At 42.4% G+C, this 22,661-nt stretch overlaps 1 protein-coding gene and 1 pseudogene across 13 annotated transcripts in view; one reads left to right on the top strand and one right to left on the bottom strand.

Moving 5' to 3' along the window:
* Positions 1–18,979, bottom strand: part of Gbf1 (golgi brefeldin A resistant guanine nucleotide exchange factor 1) — a 128,696-nt gene extending 109,717 nt beyond the window's left edge. For 3 of the 13 annotated variants that reach the window (XM_006231496.5, XM_006231497.5, XM_039080492.2), the window contains exons 1-3: positions 18,503–18,778; positions 7,593–7,698; positions 7–73 (exon numbers count right to left, since the gene is read on the bottom strand). In XM_006231496.5, the coding sequence (XP_006231558.1) occupies positions 7–73; positions 7,593–7,688 (163 nt within the window). In that variant the 5' untranslated portion in view covers positions 7,689–7,698; positions 18,503–18,778. Of the gene's footprint in view, positions 1–6; positions 74–5,337; positions 5,384–7,592; positions 7,699–18,502 lie in introns of all 13 variants that reach the window. The other 10 variants (XM_006231498.5, XM_063264948.1, XM_063264959.1 and 7 more) reach the window with 6 other exon arrangements.
* Positions 18,980–19,521: 542 nt separating this feature from the next.
* On the top strand, positions 19,522–20,518 carry Atp5mg-ps12 (ATP synthase membrane subunit g, pseudogene 12; annotated as a pseudogene).
* Positions 20,519–22,661: the final 2,143 nt, after the last annotated feature.

The raw sequence follows: 22,661 nt of genomic DNA, 5'->3' as shown, positions 1-22,661 counted from the left end.
CCTTACCTGTCCCACTGTTTAAGACCTCCTTTAGATGGCTGAAACTGTGCAAAAGGGGATCCCGCTCTTCATCCTAGACAGTCATAGGTCAAGAAAAAAAGAATTAGTCCAAGATAGACAAGAGAAAACAAAAGATCAAAACCCTTTCTCTCAATCCAAACAGAAAACTTAGTAAGTTTTCCTTCCTAGGAGAGAAATTTAGCCATGGCTCCTTATTCTCTTGTTTCAAAGGCACTGAGAGTTTACCGAAAATAAGTTCTTCAGTGCTAACCTACAGCCCAGTTTCTTTTATTCTCTTTAACATTTCTTACGGCTTATTTATTTTGTATCCATGTGCATGTGGGGTGGAGGTGGCACGCCATGGTCCACATGTGGTGATGAGAGGACAACCTGTGGAGTCAGGCCTCTCTTCCACCATGTGGTCCTGGGGATCAAACTCAGGTCCTCAGGCTTGATGACAGGTGCTTGCCCACTAAGCCACCTCATCAGCCTCAACCCAGCTTCTCCTGTGACTCAAGTCCCATACGAGAGTCACATAACTAAACTGGAGGGTCTTGAAATTTTTCATGCCTTGCTAGGTTTATTTCTCTTTATTACAGTCAGACAGCCTGGAATCCTGGACGACCCAACCCCCTAATCTCTATACTCAGGGGTTAGTCTTAAAAAATATTTCAAAAGCTGTAACAAAATAACATCAAAGGGAATGGGGGGATAGGAGTCATCAAGGGGCAGAGAAGAGGACCTCTTCCCTATTCCCCTGGATTCCAGTCTGGGCTGGAGGGAGAACCACTCTTCTCTCCAGGTACATGCCAGCTGTAGGTGAGGTCAGAGGTCAGGGCTTAAAAGTGCCAGTGTAAATGGGGAGGTGAACAGAAATGAGCTATCAGAAGATGCCCCTCCTCCCCACTCAACTAGGTACTGCACAGAGCTATCAGTCCGCACTCTAACAGGGCGCCCCCCACCCCCCCCACCCCACGGGCAGCTAGCTAACCCCACCTCGGACCCCTCCCCCAGTCCCTGGAGACAAACTATGGCCCAAGGGAGAAGAGGGCAGTGAATGTCTAGAAAGGCCTGGGGTTAGGGCTGGGACAGAGGAAGATGAGACAGTGATGAGAACTTTTAGGGATATCTGTGGGGAAGCCAATGTGAAGTTCCCAGCAAAATGCTTCTAAATACAGAATGATTTGACTAAAACTCCCATGAGTAGTGAATCCGTGGTGTTTCAGCATTATCCCCATGCTGCCTTTCCCTACTTTCACCCCTGGCAGGCAGCCTCTGTTCTAACCAAGCACACACATTGCATTGCACATGTAACACCCTGCATCACAATGAGCCTGCCTGAAACACGTCCCTTAGATCTCAAGCCTACCAGCTTGTTTGATGAGCTCTGGCTCATTCACTATACATTATACACTATAAAACTTTCTGCTTTTCTAGAAGAATAATGTTAGTTTAGTTATGGAAAAAAGACTTTAAAGATATTTTCTACTGTCACTTCTCAGCATGTAGGTATCAAATCATTATGTCTTTATATTGTATTTTGTTAGAATGTTTGGTTTAATAATTGCTGTTTGTGCTACTGACAAGCTTCATTTAAAAAAAAAAAAGTCAAGAGGCAGGTATGTCAGCGCACACCTTTTGGTCCCAGTGCTCCGGAGGAGAGGCAATCGGAACTCTATGAGTTGGAGGTCTCATGGTCTACAAAGTAAGGACAGCCAGGCTGAACTGTTTTGAAAAACCAGTAAAAAGAAAAAAATCATGAAATGAATCTTGGCTTAAGATTACAAAAGGATTTCTAACAATTTCTGAAATGTTCCTAAACATACTTTTGTCTTTGTGTACTACATATTTATGCAAAATAGACTGAGCATTAAAAATTACAAAATAAAATCAAAATAACTATCAACTCTGAAAGACAGTGACAATGGTCTACATCCTGCTGAACCAACGACTCAGCCACCATTTAATTCTTTATTTAAGAATGTGGGGTTGGGGGTTTGGCTCAGTAGAGGCCAGCGCAAGGCAAGCGCAAGCGCAAGGCCCTGGCAAGCGCAAGGCCCTGGGTTCGATCCCCAGCTCCGAAAAAAAAAAAGAAAAAAAAAAAAGAATGTGTAAGTACATACACCTCGTTAGTGTGCAAACCTGCTTTCATCTTTAATAAGTAGTAACATTATATGTACATCAGAGAATGTTTTTAAAACATTTGTTTTGTTCATATACGTATACATATAGGCACTCATGCCTTGATGGAAGTGTGAAAGTCAGAGCCCAGCTTGCATGAGCTGCTTCTCTCCTTCTACTATGTTCTAGAGACCAAACATGGGTCAGCAGGCTGATGGCAAGCAACTCCACACTCTAAGTCATCTGAGTGGCTCCCAGAGAATTATTTTTAAATAAATTTCTTTATGATGCATTATCAGTATGTATTCCATTTACATTCCTATTTTACATACCTAGATGTCCCTGGGTGTTTTATAATTTCTCATACAAAAAGGGACTGACATTAAAAAAAGGCCAATATTATTTCCCTAAATATTTATGTATACAAAGCACATGCCTGTCCTTTGATTACATATATACACATGATACAGATATCTATTAGAACTTCCTAACTTGATAAGAATATATAAACTATTTGGTGAATATGTTTGTAATGTTCCCATGTCTATTCAAAAATATCAACTAGGGGGCTGGAGAGATGGGTTAGCAGGTAAAATGCTAGTTAGAAAGCACTAAACTTGTTTTTATAATTGTGCCAAAAATTTTTTACACTAACTCCACAAAATATACATACACTTATACATAGACATGTATATATACATACATACACACAACAAGGTAACTTTATATCTGTATGTGAGGAAGTACAAAAAAGAAACCGCCGATAGAGGTTCCTTGAGGAGGAGGGTTTGTATTTGGATAAGAGAAAGTGAATATCCACAGGCATCTGGAAGAGTCCAGAGCCAGAGAAAAGAGAAACCTCCTGGGCATGGCAGGGCTAGGTCAGCTGGAGAATGGGAGAGATCAGTGGAGATAGCAAAAGGCAGACATAGCAGAGAGAGCAAGGGAGCTTAGGATAGGACAGGGTAGAAAAACAAGGCAGATTATGAGGAGAAAGAATGGTAGTTGGGGGAAGGAGCTCCTTTTGGGGACAAAAAACAAACCAAAACAACAACAACAACAACAACAACAACAACAACAACAACAACAAACTTTATAAGTTCTTTAAGAACGTTTTATCTAATAACCAGAAATTCTTCTATAGGCCAGCTTGAGCTCATTTACAGACATATAGACTTCCTGAGACCTAATAACAACTAAGTTTCTTATCCATATAATTAGTAAGATATGGCCTGCTCCAGATGTGGAAGCTTGCAGACTCCACTGAATAGAATTATCCTCACCCAGCTATAGTTTATGTATCAATAACTAACCTAATTTGAATGAATTTGATCACTAATGATAGCCCTAGGAAACTAAGTCTTTCTGATGTTTCTAGGAATTCTAAAGTAGTCCGAAATATCAACTTAATTTATAAAGGAGACAGAGAAATAGTACAGCAGCTGAGTTTGATTCCCAGCACCCACATCCAACTGCTTATAACTACCTGTAACTTCAGCTCTAAAAGAGCTGACACCTTCTTCTGGCATCCTCACATACTTCCAGCATGCATGTGTGCGCTCATGGGCACACACATATAAATAAACATATACATAAATAAAAAATAGATTTATACCTGGGTGGCAGCAGCACACTCTTTTATTCCCAGCAGAGGAAGGTGGATCTCTGAGTTCAAAGCTAGCCTGGTCTACTGAGTGAGTTCCAAGACAATCAAAGCTACACAGAGAAACCATGTCTCAAAAACATGAAACAAAATAAAAAATTATAAAAATGAAGTGAGACAGGAGAGATGGCTCACAGCTAAGAGCACTGGCTGCTCTTCCAGAGGACCTGGGCTCAATTCCCAGCTGTGACAGCTCATAATTGTTTGTTGCTCTAGTTTAGTTTCAGGGGACCTGGCACTTCCATACAGAAATACATGCAGTCAAGACACCAATGCACATAAAATAAAGATAAATAAACATCTTTAACATTTTCAAATGAAGCTTTTGACAGTTTTCCTTAGCTCACTACCTGTGGTGATTTGACTGAGAACATCTCTCAAAGCTCAGACTTTAAACACTTGGTCCCCCATTGCGGCACTGTTTGGTAAGACAGTGTAACCTTGTTGCAGGAAGTTAATCACTAGGGGTTAATCACTAGAATTCACTTCCAGTTTACTCTCTGCTTCATACTTGTAGCTGAAAATCTCTCAGCCTCCTGCTGTGGTCACCTACTGCTACCCCAACGGGACCATACAGACTCTTCTCCTAGAACTATAAGACAAAGTGTACTCCTACCTAAGTTTCTTTTGTTTTTTATTTGACATTGTGTATGCAAAATGTCTTGCTTGCAGGTATATATGTGCACCACTTGTGCCCTCAGTGACCTCAAAGTCAGAAGAGGGCATCAGGGGCTGGAAAGATAGCTCAGCCATCCACAGGGCAGTTGAAAACTATCTCTAACTGAGTTCCAAGAGATGTGACATTTTCTTATCATAGAAGGTAGTCTTTCTGATGTTTGCAGGTATGCTAAAGTCCCAAATGTCAACTTAATTTACAAAAATACCAGGCACATGTGTGGCACATAGACATATAAGCAGATAAAATATCATTTACATAAAATAATAGTTTTTTTAATTTTAAAAAGAAAAGAGTATTGGATTCCTGAAACTGGGGTTACAGACAGTTGTAAGCTTCAATATGGGTCCTGGAAATCTCAGCCCGGTCCTCTGGAAGAGCAGACGGTACTCTTAGCCCCTGAGCCGTCTCTCCATTCCTAGACATGGGGTTTTGAGTTTTCTGCTTCTCTGTTTTAGATTTTTATTGCAGGTATATGGGTATTTTGCCTGCATGTGTATCTGTGTACACATGCACCTGGCACCCAGGAGACCAGAAGAGAGCAGAAGATTCCCTGGAGCTGGTGTGGGTGCTAGGAGTGGATCTATGCCCTCTAAAAAGCAACAAGTGTTAGCAACAAGTGTTCTTAAACAGTAAGCCACCCCTACATCCCCTGCTCAGTGTCTATCACAGCAACAGAACAGTGACTAATGCACTAGCTCACTTCCATTAGCAAGAGTGTCAGGCGACAAAGCAAGTTCCAGGACAGCCAGGGCTACACAGAGAAACCTGTCTCAAAAAAATGTTTCCCTCTTTCTTAATAAAGTATCTCTATTTTTACTTCATGTATATTAATTATATATATAATATATATACACACATATATGTATATACATACATAGAAGAATGTGGTCATCTTTTGGGTTAAGCCTATCTGATGGCAGCTGGAATAAAACAGAAAACAGAAGTGTTCTTGAATACCATGAACAATTCTGAATTCCTATTACTTTCATTATTACTGGAAACATGATTATTGTTTTAATGGGGGTGGATTTTTTCATGTTTATTTTACTTGTGTGTATGTATACGTAAAGGCACATTCATATTGTAGTCAGACAACAACCTGTGGGAGTCAGTTCTTTTCTTCCACCATGTGGGTCCCAGGGATTTGAACCCAGGTGGTCAGGTGTGGTGGTCTGAAAGAAAATGCCCAGCTTCTCTCTGTCTGCTGCCTAAAGATCAGGATGCAGCCCTCAGCTACTGCTCGGCCAGCATGTGTGCACCATGCTACTACCATGATGATAACAGACTAGCTTTTATAAGATCTGCTTTGGTCATGAAGTCTCTTCACAGCAATAGGACAGGGATTCACACATCAGGCTTTAGCCGCTCAGTCACCTCGCCAGCCCTAGGTGGGTGTCAGCCTACAAACTAAAGGATTTCAACTAGAGGGTCGTGGTGGCGCATACCTGCAATCCTAACACCTGGGAAATAGAGGCAAGCTCAGTTTAAAGACAGCTTCGCCTATCTATTCATCCCCACTGCCCTCTCCCATCCTCCCAGCCGTTCCAGCGGCTCCTCTACTCCCCTCAACCCCTTGGCTTGTTTGTTTGTCATGTATAATATGTGTTCTTCAAATGCACGTCAAAGTCAGAGGGGAACTTTGTAGAACTGTTTCCCTGTCCATTGTTATATAGGTTCAGGGATCAAACCCGGGTTATCAGGATTTCGTCCACTAAGCCATCTTACCAGTCACTGTTTTTTGGGTTGTTATTTTAAATTCTTCTTTTTCATCTGGGTGTGTGTGTGTGTGTGTGTGTGTGTGTGTGTGTGTGTGTGTGTGTGTGTGTACATGTTCACAGACATGTGGGAGCCTGAAGTGAGTGCTGGGCATCTACCTCCGCCCCTCTCCTACCTTACCCTCAGAGGCCGAGCTCACGGATATGGCTAGTCTACTAGCCAGCTTGCTCCAGGTGTTCCTGTCTCTTCCTTCCAAGGCTCGGATTTCAAGCTTTACCCACTCAGCCACTTCAACAACTCTGGATAACCACTAAGCCTTTATATGAATTCTGGGGATCCAACCTCTAGGCCTACGGCTTATGCAGCAAGTGTTTTAACTGCTGAGCCATCTCCCTAGCCCATGCCCTTTTAAGATTTATTTTTACTCAGTGTATGTGTGTACATCTTCGTAAGTATATAGTATATGTGTGCAGGTACCAAGGAGGTTAGACAAGGGTATAGGATCACCCAGAACTGAAGACAGAGTTTTGAGTTGCCCAATATGAGTGTTCTGAACCAAACTTGGTCTACTAGAAAATTAGCAACTATTCTTACCTGCTGAGCCATTTCTACACACCTAAATACCCACCCACTCCTTATTTTTGGTTTTTAACACAGGGTCTCAAGCAGCCCAGGTTGGCTTTGAGCTCAGTATGTAGCCACAGCTAGCCAGCCCTGAATGTCTGATCCTTTTGCTTCTGCCCCAAGTGCTAGGGTTACAGGGATGCATCACTCCAGCCGGCTTGTCCCCATGTGCTTCATGTCACAAGGAGTCTATTGTTCTCTCCTCCTCCTCCTGTCAGGGTCGGTCCTATTAGGGTTTCATTGGTATGAACAGACAGCCAAGGCAACTCTTATGAAAACACTTCATTGGGGGTGGCTTACAGTTTCTAAGGTTCAGTCCATTATCATCATGGCAGGAAGGATGGCATTGTGCAGGCACACACAGTGCTGGAGGAACCAAGAGTTCTACATCTCCATCCACAGGCAGCAGAAGAAGACTGTCAAACTGGGCGTAGCTTTAGTTTATATGAGACCTCAAAGTCTCACATAGTGAGACACGCCACATGATATACTACCTCCAACAAGACCACACCTACTCCAACTAAGCCATACCCACTAATAGTGCCACTCCTTATGAGCTGAGCATTCAAAAACATGAGTCTCGGAGGTCACACCTATTCAATCCACCACAGAACTTATCCCCTCTCTTCTTTCACCATGTACGAGTACGCACACACATACTCAAACACATTCTCTGTCTCTCTGTCTCTCTGTCTCTCTGCCTCCCCCCACTCTCTCAGTTGGTTGTTTTAACCAAGGATGAGATGTCTATAACTCAGCGACCTGACTGTCTGCCCATCCCCCACTTACCAGTGGTATATGGGTGCTCCATCGGGCATTTCGTTTGATGGCACCAACAACAATGTTAATTTCTCCTTGAATGATGTAAATATTCTTATCCACCATCCTGACAAACCTACCAGAACAGTTGAAGAGAAAAGATTGGTTAATATTTTTCCCTTTCAGATTTGTTTGGCTGTTTGGTTTCATTTTGAGACGGTTTCTGTGTGTAGTAGCCCTGGCTCTCCTAGAACTCGCTATGTAGACCAGGTTGGCCTCAAACTCAGAGATCTATCTGCATCCCAAGTACTGAGATTAAAGGTTCACATGACAACACCTGCCTTTTCCCTTCTACTTTATGTATACAAATGTTTAGCTTGCACGTACATCTGTACACCATGTGCACACCCAGTACCAGCATAGGTCAGAAGAGGGCATAAGATCCACTGGAACTAGAGTTATAGACGGTTATGGTTATGAGCCACCATGTGGGGGCTGGAAATCAAACCTGAGTCTTCAAGAAGAGCAACTAGTTCTCTTAATCACTGAGCAAGCTCTTCAACCCCAAGATGGGAGATTTTTTTTTCTTTTTTTTTTTCTTTTTTCTTTTTTTCGGAGCTGGGGACTGAACCCAGGGCTCTACCACTGAGCTAAATCCCCAACCCAAGATGGGAGATTTTTAAATGCCAGCCATGTATGGTACCATATACCTGTAATTCTAGCCATGAGAAAGGCTGAGGCAGAAGAACTAATTTATTATTGTAACTGCTCCTAAATGAACTACTACAGGATTGTCTTTGCTGCCCAGAATAGCACTTAGAAAAGATATTTAATTATTTCCCCAGGTGAAAATATTGAAAAACTGAATTTCTCTTGGAAGACTAGGGATGTAGTTCATATGGTAGAGTGCTTGCCTAGCATGCACGAAGCTTTAAGTTCAATCCCCAGCACCACTTACATAAGGAAGGCATGGTGATGAACTCCTATAATTTAAGCACTACAGTAGGTAAAGGCAGATGGAGCAGAAAAGGTAAAGTCATCCTTCACAATACAGCAAACTGGAGACAACCTAGATACAAGCGACTCTTTCCCAGAAAACATTTTTTTCCTTAGCATAGCTTATATCCTAGGAGTATGTAACAACAAATTTGCTACTTTCCATTATTTAAAAACTCCTTGTAGCCAGTAAAGTAGTTAACACAAGTAACACTAGCACTCATGAATGAGTGTGAAGCCAGCCTTATCTATGTAGTGAGTATCTTTTGGAGGGGGTGGGGGGTGGGGGCAGAAAGAAAAAAATAGCTCACAACTACTACAAAGTGAAAAAAAAAGTATTACAGCGTATGACTACTTACCTGCTATGTATGTAAACAAAAAAAAACAAAGCACCCATGCAAAACATGACATTTTTTAAATATGTAATATTTAGCATATAAAAGGATACAGAGTCATATAATAGCCAGCATCCAGATTAGTGTTACAACTGAAGACTCTAAATACTTCCCAAGCAAATCTTCTTGCTTTTGCCCATAACTCCCACTATTCTATATCTGACGTTTACTAACTTTTTACTCATTTCATTTATATGTACTTTTCAGTAATATATAACATCATTCTATGTTTTTTGTAATTAATATTTTATATATTTTTCTGTAATTTTTACTTTGACATGTTATCTAGGAGTCATCCATTTTGATAAGCATAGTTAATATATTTTGTACAGATACATATATGGATAAGTATATACCAAGTAAAGCATCTAAAATTGGGTATAGTGGTCTACACCTTTAATCCCAGCACACAGGAGGCAGAGGAAGGTCAGTCTCTGTGAGGGCAAGGACAGTTTGGCCTACACAGTGAGTTCCTGAGCAGCCAGAGCTCTCAAAAACTCATAAATAAATAAATAAATAAATAAATAAATAAATAAACTAGAGAAATTATTCAGTTCCCAGCACCCCATTGTGGCTCACAACCATCCATAGGCACGCACAAGGAACACAAACCCACACGTAGGTAAAACACTCATACACATAAAATTAAATAAAAAAGTTAAAAATTTATTATTATTTATTTTGTTTTTTGAGACAGGGTTTTTCTGTGTAGTGCTGGCTGTCCTAGAACTCACTCTATAGACCAAGCTGGCCTTAAACTAGAGATCCACTTGACTCTGTCTCCCAGGTGCTGGGATTAAAGGCATGAACCACCATGCCCTGTTTCAATTTTAATCCAAATAAATAAAAGGTCTAGGCAGGTATATCCAAACTCACAGTCAGCTATCTAAAGACCAAATGCCATGAAATTAGTGTATAATCAAACCTTTATCTATACTGCCTTGACTTTTTTTTCAGAAGAATATTTTTAGCATATTACCAATATAAAAAATCTATTACTTCCATTGAGGAATTTTACAGCTCAATAGTGTGTGTGTGTGTGTGTGTGTGTGTGTGTGTGTGTGTGTGTGTGTGTGTGTGTACACAGAGAGTTATTGAGGAAAAACTTGTTCTCAGAGTATTTCAGCTTGGGGTGCTAGAAAGTCGCCTCAGCAGTTCACAGCACGAGCTCCTCGCCCAGCACACACAGGTTAACTCCCAGCACCCATGTGGCAGCTAACAATCATCTATAACTCAAGTCCGAGGGGATCTGGGACCTTCTTCTGGCCCCCGAGGGCACTGGGTAGTCATGGCATACATGTATGCAAAACACCTACACACATAAAATGAACTTTTTAAAGTAGTTAAATTTGCATGCTTTATGTAAGATAGGGTGCCCAAGAATTGAAAGTCATGAAAACCACCAAGCTAAGCATAGTGACAAGCATTGGGAATCAGAGGCAGGCAGATCTCTGAGTTATAGATCAGAGCAGCCTGATCTATAGAGTGAGCCATGGCTACACAGAGAAACCCTGTCTTGGGAGGGAAAAAAGAAAGGAAAAAAGAACAGAAAAAATAGAAGAGGGTCTAGGGATTTAGCTCAGTGGTAGAGCGCTTGCCTAGCAAGCACAAGGCCCTGGGTTCAGTCCTCAGCTCTGGGGAAAAAAAATAGAAGAGAAAAGAAGAAAACCAACCAAATATCCACAGGAAGGAAGGAAGGAAAAAGGAAGGAAAGAAAGAAAAAGAGAATAGAAGGGAGGGAGAAAGAAAGAAAAGAAAATCAAAATAATGAAACTAAAACCCCATCTCCCATATCCCACAAAAAAACAAACAAAAACAAAAACAAAAACCACCACCCAACTTCAAACAGATCAAAACCTTAACATAAAGCCTCAAACTCTGAAACTGTTAAGAGGAAAAGAGTTCAAGCTATAGGTATACGCAGGAACTTTCAGTGGTACTCTAGTCACACAAGAAATTAGGCCAATAACAGATGAGACCTCATGAAATTGAAAAAGCCTCTGAACAACAAAGGAACCAGTTAACTGAGTAAAGATACAGCCTAGAGACTAAAAGAATATTTTCCAGACATCTGTCAAAGGACTACATCTAAAATATACAAATAAACAGACCAGAGCCAGGGACATGGCACAGTCAGAAAAACATGAAGATCTGAGTTCAGATTCACAGATAAAATGAAAATAAAATTAAAAAATGCCAAATAAAAGGCATGGCAGCAGATACCTGTAACCTGAGTGCTGGGGAGGAGGACAGGAAGATCTCTAGAGCTTGCTGTTCAAGCCAGTCTAGTCAAATAGATGAGCAGGTCAAAGACCCTCATCTCAAAAAGCAAGGTGGAGAGAGATGGAGGGCACTTGACGCTGACCTATACTCTCCAAAGACACTTGTGCTTATGCACCCACACAAACATGTACAACACACATGCTCACACAAAGAAGGAAAAAAATGGTCTCAAACAATCCAATCAATAAATGGGCAGACAGTTCTCGAAATATGAACTACAAGTGGCCAATAAACATAAGAAAAAATGTTCAACTTTACTAGCCATTGGAGAAATGCAAATCAAAACTACACTGAGAATGCTACACTGGTTCAGCTACATAGAAATCAATATTGAGGCTCTCAAAACACTAACAGATCACCCATGTGACCTGCTCTGTCACTCCTGGGTATTTAACCTTAGGGACTGCTTCAAGCTACCAACCCTGACAAGCCGGATGTGATGCCCAACACTTACATAGTCAAACCAGAGAACTAGTTTCTGAAGTTGTTCTCTGACCTCCACCTGTGCACCATGATACATACACACAAATATACAAAATAAATCATTGTAATTTTTTTCATTAGCAAGAGAGGACTAGGAAGATGGATAGGTACTTGAAGCATTTGCCATGCAAGTGTGAAGTCCAGAGTTCAGATCCCCTGACTCTATATAAACTCCAGGTGAGCATGGTAACTCACCTGTAATTCCAGCCTCAGAGGGCAGAAACAGGATCTTTAAAGCAAGATGGCTAGCAATACTATAGGTAAGCTCTAGATTTGATTGAGAAACCCTGCCTTAGTAACAAGATGGAAGACTGTGGATGATTACGAATATCAACCTTGGAATTCCACATACACACACATACATGTGCACATGCACAAACATGGAAATATGTGCACACGCACACACACACACACACACACACACACACACACACACACCATACACACATGAAAATGGAAAGAGTTAGGCTTTGGCATGGTGGCCCATATCTTTAATCCCAGTACTCAGGAGACAGAGGTAGGAGGATCTCTGTAAATTCAAAGCTAGTCTGGTCTATAAATTGAGTCCAGGACAGGCAGGGCTGTTACACAGAGAAACCCTATTTTGAAAAACTGAAGTAAAAAAAGAAAAAAATAGAAAAAGCAAGAAATTACGAGTAGAACAAGCATTTCATGAAGTAGAAAATACAAATAACAAATTAATAGGAAAACTATTCGCTTCATTTGTAATCAACAAAATGGCCAGATTAAACTAAACCAGTAATGATGATGCAAACCTTTAACCCAGCACTTCGGAGGCAGAGGCAAGCAGATCTCAGTGAGTTTGAAGCCAATCTGATCTACACAGTAAGTTCTAGACCAACCAGAACAATTGTGAGATCCTGTCTAAAAAAAATTAAATTTAAAAAGATTTTAATGAGATACCATTTTAGACCCCCAAAATAATACTAATGACAACAGATAATAATTTAAAAATAATATAATGTAATCCCAGCACTTAGGAGGCTGGGGCAAGAGGTCTGCCAGGAGTTCTAGGCCAGCTTGGGCTACATACTAAGTTATAAATCAAAATGGACTAACTATAGAATAAGAGACTGTCTCAAAAACACAAAACAATAATAATGATGAAATTTAAATCTGATAATACTTTAGTAAAGACCAAATACCTAGAGAGTATCTTAACAGATACAATCAGTTTAAATAACAATTCGAGATCATTATGCCAAGTTAAAGAACTTCCTATCCTTCATCTCAGCAATTCTACTTCTGGGTCTAGATCTCAGAGAAATAAAGAAATCTGGCAAGGGGTAAGGGTGGTGAGACTAGTAAGGCAGAGGGAGGATAAATGCAAATTCACTTTGGGTGACAGTCTTGGGTTGATGGTTAGTTGGTATTTTGTTTGGTTTTTAATGAGGATCTTTCAGTGCCTCAAGTGATGACGGGATTTACAAGTGTGCCAAGCTCAAAGTTATGGTTTGCTTCCTCTGCCTTTGAAAATGCTACCCCATTCTTTTTTTTTTTTTTTCCGGAGCTGGGGACCGAACCCAGGGCCTTGCGCTTCCTAGGTAAGCGCTCTACCACTGAGCTAAATCCCCAGCCCTGCTACCCCATTCTTTGCTGAATGTTTTTCTCTCCTCTTGACCATTCTTGTAAACTCTTGCTCATTTCACATTAAAAGTCAATAATAGAGCCAAACAAGGTGGCTCCCACCTTTAATCTCAGCACTTGGGATGCAGAGGCAGGCAGATCTCTGTGAGTTCAAGACTAGTTTGATCTACAAAGCAAGTTCCAGGACAAAAAAAAAAAAAAAAAAGGCAATAGTAGAGTTATACAAGACAGACTTGACTGAATTCCTTACTTCCAACTGAATGATTATAGTCAAGACTTGTACCACAAACTTATAAACTCTTAACCGAGTTTCCTAATCTCTCTGAGCCTAGGTTTATAGTTTTCCACAGTAGCTACATGTGGTAATAGATTGGAGAATTAAGTATTCAGAGCTAGCTTGGGCTACACATAGAGATATTGTCCAGAAGCAAAATAAAACAAAACAAAACAAAAACAAACAAAACCCTACAATTCTCCATTGCAAAATGAAAATGTTGCCCTTGGGTTTGCTGTGAGGCACCCAGCATGGCACTGAACCTTGTCAACATCTCCTCAACACTGTTTTTACATCAGTGTCTCCTCATGAAGTCTTCCTCAGCTAACCCACTCTCCTACACAGTATGAGCACATCTTTTTGGTCAGCACATAACACTGTGTTGTCCACAGCTCTTTTTAAACAAACCTCAGCTGAACAGTGGTACACACCTATATTCTCAGCAATGGGAGGCCAAGGCTGGAAAACCACAAGCTCAAGGCCAGTCTGGGCAGCACAATTGAGACCCTCTCTCAAAAAGAAGGAGGAGGAGGAGGAAAAGGAGGAGGAAGAGGAAGAGGAGGAGGGGCTGAAGAGATGGTGCAGTGGTTAAGAGCACTTGTTGCTCCTGCAGAAGACCCAGGTTTGGTCCCCAGCACAGACACTGTGGTTCACAATCATTCGTAACTCCAGTTTCAGGGGATCCAATTCCCTCTTCTGATTTCCACCTGCACCAGGCACAATAGCACATACATACATGCAAACAAAATGCACTACCGACATGGAGGGAAGGGCACACAAAGACCTTACTGAACACAAGAAAATTATAGAAAGAATGGGAGTTAAAGTAGAACCAGGAAAAAGCTGCTACTCTGATCTGACCAGTCATAGCTGGAAAATCCTCTCAAACCTGCTAATCAGGTGAACAGTGTACCTTAGCTCTGAACGCCATCTCCTCCTTTGTGAAGAGTTCTGAGACTATCTCTAGAACCATATGTAGGGTAAGCCACTGACCTGTCCAAAACTGCCCATCTTAGAGATGAAAACAAAACAAAGTTTCTCTCTCCCACACCACTAACCACTCACAACACCCAAGGCATAGAGTGACCAGTGACAAAGTGGGACAAGGAAAACAGCTTGAGTGATAGCACACTGGGAGCAGCAGTGAGAGTCCCACACAGCCTGCCTATCCTCTCTTTGATGGATCATCATGTACTAGAAAATAGGAAGGCTGGTCTCTGTTGCTCAGGTCTTCAAACAGTCATCCCCTGTGGAGAAAGTTGCAGCCAGGGGCCTGCGTATCACAGACCCTACTACCGACGCTTCCCACCTGACTCACTTCAGGCATTGACAGTAGCTACTTGATATGCATTCAGACTTATGATCCTTGTTGTTAGACTTGCTCTCCCATTTCCATGATTTATACTATTGCTTTTATTTTCACATCCACTACTATTGGGAATAAATCATTACTTTCATGACCATTTCCACTGCTGCCGGAACTTCAGGGGACCATACTGCTCCACTGTATCTTCCTTTAGTTAAACAAATGCAGGCGAAATGTTTAAAAGGAGGAGAAATAAAAGATTAACAACAATTTATTATTTATTTCACAGCTTTTCCAGCATAAAGGTAAAATGAATCTCTCCTTCTCCCTTCAGCCCAACCCCACCATGAACCCAACATCCAATCACTCTAATCATCGACACTCAATCACTAGAGTGTGATCAATCAATGGTCTTTCCAATGATGCTCTTTATAAATAGTATCTCCTCACAAGCAAGAGCCATGTCTTCTTCCTCTCTAGCTGCCCACTGCAGCCAGAGGAAACAGCCTATCACTGAGCACGATTACTTTAAAGCAGCAATCATCCTGACTTCTAGAACATGGGGGAAGACTGTGCTGAGCTGAAACTGGAATGGACACCAGCTACTAACATATGCCCACAACGTTAACTCCTACTGTGCCGATGAGCATCACTGTTAAGACTACAACATGCTATTTGCCTACAGACACTATTAAAAAGAAGTTTGAGCACAACCTTAAAGAACATTTATGTTGGGGTTGGGGATTTAGCTCAGCGGTAGAGCGCTTGCCTAGCAAGCTCGAGGCCCTGGGTTCGGTCCCCAGCTCCGAAAAAAAGAAAAAAGAAAAAAAAAAAAAAAAGAACACTTATGTTAGTAGAATTCTTCCTATGTAGACATTTACATCCTCCCAACCCCCGCCCAAATCACTGAAGATCAAATCTAGGTAAATGCTTTATCATTGAGATATACCACTAGCTCAGAAAATGATTTAAGAAAAAAAAATTTTTTTTTCTCTGAAGTCTCTATAGTCAGTCACCTTTAGGCCCAAAACTGAAAAGATCCTGTCACACTACCTGTCAACAGAGCAGAACGCCAATTATGCAGAGCACTTTCAACTCACACAGAGTTACAGGCACCTAACCTGGGTGCTTGCTGGGCTACCATTCTACCTGTCAAATTAACTACTTTCTGGAAGATTCTGCATCTTACAAAAACCACTATTAGCAGGGCAGTGGTGGTGCACGCTTTTAATTCCAGCACTGAGGAGGCAGAGGCAGGCAGATCTCTGTGAGTTCAAGGATAACCGAGGCTACAGATCGAGTTCCAGGACAGCCAGGGCTCCACAGAGAAACCCTGTGTCAAAAACAGTCGTCTTCCAACCCCCTCCCCTCCCCAAAAAGTGTCCAATACCATTCCCATTCATTTGTTTTAAGTCTAAACATATAAACCATAAACACTATTACTTCTCTTCCTAACACACACACACACACACACACACACACACACACACACACACACACACGCACAGGTTACATATTCTTAGGAGAGCAGAGAGAATTAAATAAGAGAAACTTGGTTCAAGTAGTATCATCTTAGATGATCTGCCCTCCAATACCTGAAAAAGCGCCCCACCTGTCACTACCCACCATGCAAGTGTGCAGCTGACTGCTCAGGCCAGACCAAGACACAAAGGCTAAACACTCACTAAACTAACTCTAGGGATGGAGGGCACATGCTAGGCCCCATTGCTGCTGAAAGGAATTAGGCACACTCTCCTTTTAACTTTGCTACTTGTTTTTTGTTTGTTTCTCTGTTTGTGAGACAGGCTCTCACTATGTAGGAAGGCTGGTAGTAAACTCAAAATCTCCTTCCTCAATCCTGAAAGTACTAATATTACAAATGTCTGTCACTACACCTAGCATATGTCACTACTTTTCAGAAATATATAGGGAGATCTAAGACTGCAGGTCTGTAAACCCAGCAACTTGGGAAAGATTACAAGTTCAAGGGCTACAGGGCAAATTCCAGACCAGTCAGGATAACTCAGAGAGATCGTGCCTATAAGTAAGTAAGTAAATAAGTAAATAAGTAAATAAGTAAATAAATAAATAAATAAGTAAATAAACAAGCAAGCTAGCTAGCTATAGATATGGCTCAGTGGTGGACTGCTTTAGTAAACCATATGGGACCCTAGGTCCCATCCCCACTACTGCAAGACTATGTGTAAACTGAGCAATCCCAAAGCAGCTTTTCCCTTTTATATACTCCACACGGCTTACTAGTACCTAGTATTCTTGAAATGAGTTTCTTTACTAAAAAAACACAACATTGTCTCTCATCTCTAAAATAGTCTTTACCTTTGATGGACTTCTACCGGTTTATAACACAACAATGTCAAAGGTCACTACTGGGTCATAAACTATGCTCTTTGGGGTTGTGCCCCATCATTCACTCTGCTTCCCTGACCCTACCACAAGGAGCAGAACATCTCTCATAACTTGTCGTTTGTTAAAGACAGTGTCTGCTTGGCCCAGGCTGGCCTCTAACTCAAGAAGTAGCTGACTGCCAGGTCTGACCCTCATGTTTCTATCTCCCAAGTAGGGAATAATTACAGATGTGTATCAACATGCCCAGTTTATGAAGGGCTGGGGTCTGAACACAAGGACTTCACACGTGCAAGGCAAACCCTTGACCAGCTATATCTCCAGCCCTTTTCATGTTTTTTCACCTTCTAAAAGGAAATAGACCACCAGCACCAAGCACCAGTACCAAGCTTTATCAGTATTCAAATCCCTCTTAACTCTCAATCAAAAGTGTCGCAAAAGAGTGGCTTCCTTGGGATTAAACCTCATAGCCTTAAAGTAAACTGAAAGAAGTCACAGTGGGTAAATGCTACCCAAAACACACACCAAAAGAAAGGGTTTAAAGGCAGAAGCAGGTGGATCTTTGTAAATTCGAGGCTAGCCTGGTCTACAGAGTGAGTTCCAGAACAACCAGAACTACATAGAAAGGACCTGACTCAAAAAGAAAGAAAAGTGTTTACATACAAACCCACGGTGACAGCTCAGCTGTCCTGTAAAAGGAAAGTCTTATAGGCCAGTTCCCCAGGCCGCTGGCCTCAAGTCTTCTATACCTTCTGACTACTTAAGTCAGACTGCCCAGAATTAATGGAGTGCTTCAGTTGTGTTAGGACGCAATCACCCAAAAGTGACTGTTCTACGGACTCCGAAAAGATTCATTATCTAAAGCCTGAAAGCATCCTCAATTTTGCTTTCAGATTTTGAGGATTGAATTCTTTAGGGTGCAGAAAGATCTGAAAAAGAACCGCTGGAGGCCAGATTACGCATAGAAAACAAAAACAAAATACAAAACACAGATTCTGGCACCCACAGAGTCACAAGTAGAGGTGGAACACCCCTCCGGGGCAAGGGTCTGACCTTTGGCCCCTGCACACCTCCCAACTCCCTATCACATCAGTCCTCTGGGTTTATTTCTTCTCACTAAGCCCTTTGCCCAGGCCGCTCCGCCCAACTGAAGGGCCCTTCCTCCTTATTCTTTATGGCAACGTCAGGCGGCCCTCACGACGCTGGAACCCAAAGAAGAGACTTCGCTGACCTGTCAGAGGATCCAAAATGGCGGGGCCTAGTCCCAGGACCGGCAGCCGCAGCTCATGTCCAGCTTGGCCCCGGAGGCGTCTCCCAGCCACTCTCCCGGCGCCGGCAGCGAGTGAGAGAAGGGAAGGAGCCTGTCGTCTGGAAGTCGACCCTAACTTTAGGGTGAGACCTCACTGCAGGCCGGAATAAGTGGGCCGGGACGGTCGGTGGTACCGGCTACCTTCCCTGTCAGCTCACTGACGTGGTAACTAGCCTCAGTCTAGCCCGCTGCCTGGTAACTAGGCGAGTCCTGCCTCGCTCAGCCAATCAGAGTTTGGTACTCTGAAAAGTGGCATTCCGACTATCCAATCGAAGAGAGAATTAGCTCTGGGAGGCGTGTAATGCCCAAAGAGACCAGATTACAAGGGAAAGAAGAGTAGGTAGGGGACAGCCAACGGATACGGAGGATTCTCTGACTGACAGTTACAGAAGCCAATAAACAATGACAAATTGTGCTGGGCGGTTGGAGAGGCGGGGTCAGATAGTGTTCGGTTGCAGTGCGCTGTTTAGCAGTGGCTGCTGGGCATCCTAGGGAGGAAGGCTGTGATTTGCTGGAAAGGGGGCGGGGTCCGTTTTGAGAGCTTGAGCGGGCGACCCTACTCCCCCAACTTCATCCTACCAAAGTCATATGGGATTTGCTACTTTAGGGACCTTTCTGGGCAGGTCTTTCCTACGCCCTCCTGACTTCTGTGCCCGACTTGTGTGCCTGTCTCATCTCTACTTTGATTTTGCATTTTCTACTCCATCCTACCATCCAGAAATAGAGAAAATGATAGCAGAAATCTTGGATATCTAATTAAAATATCTTCATTTTCCAGAACTGGAAAGAGTTTTACCAAGGAAAGCTGGCTCAACGAATAGCAGAGAAAAACATACACCCACCCCAGCCAGTTCAGGACGGGGAGTAGGCGGGATAGGGGTACTTAATACTTCTTTAAAAAAGGGGGGGGGGCTGGGGATTTAGCTCAGTGGTAGAGCGCTTACCTAGGAAGCGCAAGGCCCTGGGTTCGGTCCCCAGCTCCGAAAAAAAAGGAAAAAAAAAAGGAATTTGTTTACCTATTTTAAGATAATGCTTTTAGCCATCTAACGGCCTCTCCAGCCTCCCTCAATACTTCTTGTACCTTACTCAATAGGGCTATAACCTTCAGGTCACTCCTTCCTATTAAGCCTTGGACAATTCCTAATGAACAGGTGCATGAGGATCAAGTCTGAGGGCCTAATCTCACACCATTAGTCCACATCATTAACAGAAAAATGAAGATTTCCCATTTTCCGTAGCAATGCTGATACGTGAGACTTGAAAGAAAGTTTAGCAGTTAAGTGTGTTTGCTGCTCTTCCAGAAGACCTGAGTTCAGTTCCCAGCGTACACATATCACACTATCTACTGTAACTCCAGCTCCAGAGGGATCCAACACTTTGGGCACATACTCACACAGAGACACTTGGGGGTGTGTGCATATGCATGTGACAATGTCTTTCTGTAACCCTGACTGTCCTTGAACTCATTTTGCAGCCCAGGCTGGCTTCAGCCTCACAGAGATCTCCCTGCCACTGCCTCCCAAGTGCTGCAACATTATGCCAGACATAGACACATAATTTTAAATAATAAAAATAGGGGGGTGACATTCAGCCAGTGGTTCAGGGCAACGTACCTTCCACCTCAGACCATGGCCAAGTCCATCCGTAGCTTCAAGAAAGCACCGTCGATGGTGACCGTTGCCATGACCTACTCGAAGCCTCGAGTGGCCACATTTTGGCACTTTGCCAAGGTCCAGCTGGTTTCCCCCAACCCTTGGTGAAATCCCTACAGCTATTCAGAGCATGAAAAAAATAATTCACAGTGCTAAGACTGGTGGCTTCAAACACCTTACAGTTAAGGAAGCCGTGCTGAATGGTTTGGGGGCCACTGAGGTGTGAATGTGGTTTTATATCGGAGAGATCCTAGACAAACGTGGCATTGTTGGCTATGATGTTTGAAGACCAATCTTTAACTTCCAATTTGAGTTCTTATTTGAATGTTCTTGGACCATGTGTAATGAGACTGCTATCTGAATAAAATACTAGCTGTGGAATAAAAAAAAAATAAATCTTTTGCGGGTTGTTTGCTTCTCAAGACAGAGTTTCTCTGTGCAACAGCCCTGGCTGTCCTGGAACTCACTTTATAGACCAGGCTGGCCTCGAACTCACAGCGATCTGCCTGCCTCTGTCTCTCAAGTGCTGGGATTAAAGTCATGTGCTACCATGCCCAGCAAAACAAATCATTTTTGAAAGAACTAACAAGCCTCTCTTTTTGAATGACAGATTGCTGAGATAATAGAAGCGTATTCCAAAGAGATTGTGTGAGAGGAGGGCACGGGGATGCAATTCTGCTGGTAGAACCCAGGTTTGCGGGGAAGCACCGGAAAAGCAACTCCCCACTCCCTCCCGTTTATGAATGACTCGGGTTCAAGGAGGTTTCATATCTAAGGCCACAGAACTGTGGCCTTAAAACAGGTACCCAAAGGTCATGATCCTCTAATTTAAAAAGAACCATCAGAACCGAGGTCTGATATGAAGAACTCCCCAATATCTCCCTGTATCTATGCATTGGTCTTGGTCTCTAGGTCCAGCTAAGAACCTAAAGGAAGTCAGATGAAGATGATACATCACCAAGGTATTTCATTCTACGATAGCTCTGACTCAGCTTTTCTCTTCATTTAAGAACTAGAGTTTGGCCTTTTGGACTTCTCTCAGGTTGGAAAGCAAATAGGAAAACCCTGTAAGTAAACTAAAACTCCCTACTCTCCCCTCCATTCCTAGGTATGCCTCCAGACGTTAGAGATCTTAAAAGTATGTGACTGTCAATTAAAGATGGGGATAGACAGACAGACAGAGGGACGGACAGATAGATAGACAGATAAATCGAGATATGACGATCCCCAGCCCCTCACAGGAATACATATAATTCAACAGATAAAACACCTTCTTTCTAGATTTCAGTACAACATTTATTGGGTTTCTACTTGACCGTGAATAGAAAAAGAAAGAAGAGGGGCTGGTGAGATGGCTTAGTGGTTAAGAGCACTGACTGCTCTTATGGAGGTCCTGAGTTCAAATCCCAGCAACCACATGGTGGCTCACAACCATCTGTAATGGGATCTGATGTCCTCTTCCGGTGTGTCTGAAGACAGCTACAGTGTAATCATATACATCAAATAAATAATATTTTTAAAAAAAGAAAGAAGAAATGGTTCTTGTTCTCCTAAATTTTATTTTATAGAAGTCAACACATCACTTGACCCCTTAAATATGGAGGATGGAGTGATATCAAATATATTAGGGGTCACGGGAGCAAGAAACTACACCTCTGACAAGCCTGGAAGTTCAGGCAAGGCTTCTCAGATAACACAGGACCTAAGGGGAACTCAGAAATTAGTATCAGCAGTATAACAAATGGTTATTGTCGGGAAAGACTAGAGGTGTTCAGGACAAGAAGATGAAGTCAAATCAGAGCTTATCTGTAAACACTGCACTCAGTATGGGCAGAGGTGGGATAATAGTTGAACATTTCAGCCAAAACCTGAAATCTACAGAGAAAGACTCTATTGAAAGGGGGGTGGGAAGTCCTGAAGGTCTAATATGGCACATTAGGAAACTTGACCTTTCTCCTGAAGGCAGTAAAGAGAACTAACATATTTTAAACATTTATACCTAGATTCATCTTAGGAGCATACTGTGCACGTGGCTTAGGACTCTCAGCGGCACCAAGTAACCTATCATACCCCTTGGACATCTGTCCTGTCCCTTGCAAATACCTAATCCAAAAACCCCAAGGCTACCCCTTACCCACAGGGCTGAATTTGGTGTTGTGAGAAACAGAATTGCTGAGGCTGGAAAAGCACAGTCCAGGTAAATTGATAGGGCTGAGTGAGAGGCCAAGTGCTCACACCTTTGAAGAGCACAAGGCCAGCCAGCCACTGGAAGCTTTCTTTTATTTTAGCCAGGGGCGGCATCGTTGTTTCTTGTCCAAGGTCACTGAGTGAGAGAAGGTGCTGTACACCACTTTGACTTCTCTCCTTTCAAATACTGCTTTCTCCAAGTTATCTTCTTTAGGGGAGGGGAAAAAATAGAGATAGCTGAG

Source organism: Rattus norvegicus, chromosome 1 (genome assembly GCF_036323735.1).
Source record: "Rattus norvegicus strain BN/NHsdMcwi chromosome 1, GRCr8, whole genome shotgun sequence".
Classification (NCBI taxonomy): domain Eukaryota; kingdom Metazoa; phylum Chordata; class Mammalia; order Rodentia; family Muridae; genus Rattus; species Rattus norvegicus.
Note: the sequence above shows the minus strand (reverse complement) of the source record. Positions and strands in the feature narration are given on the sequence as shown.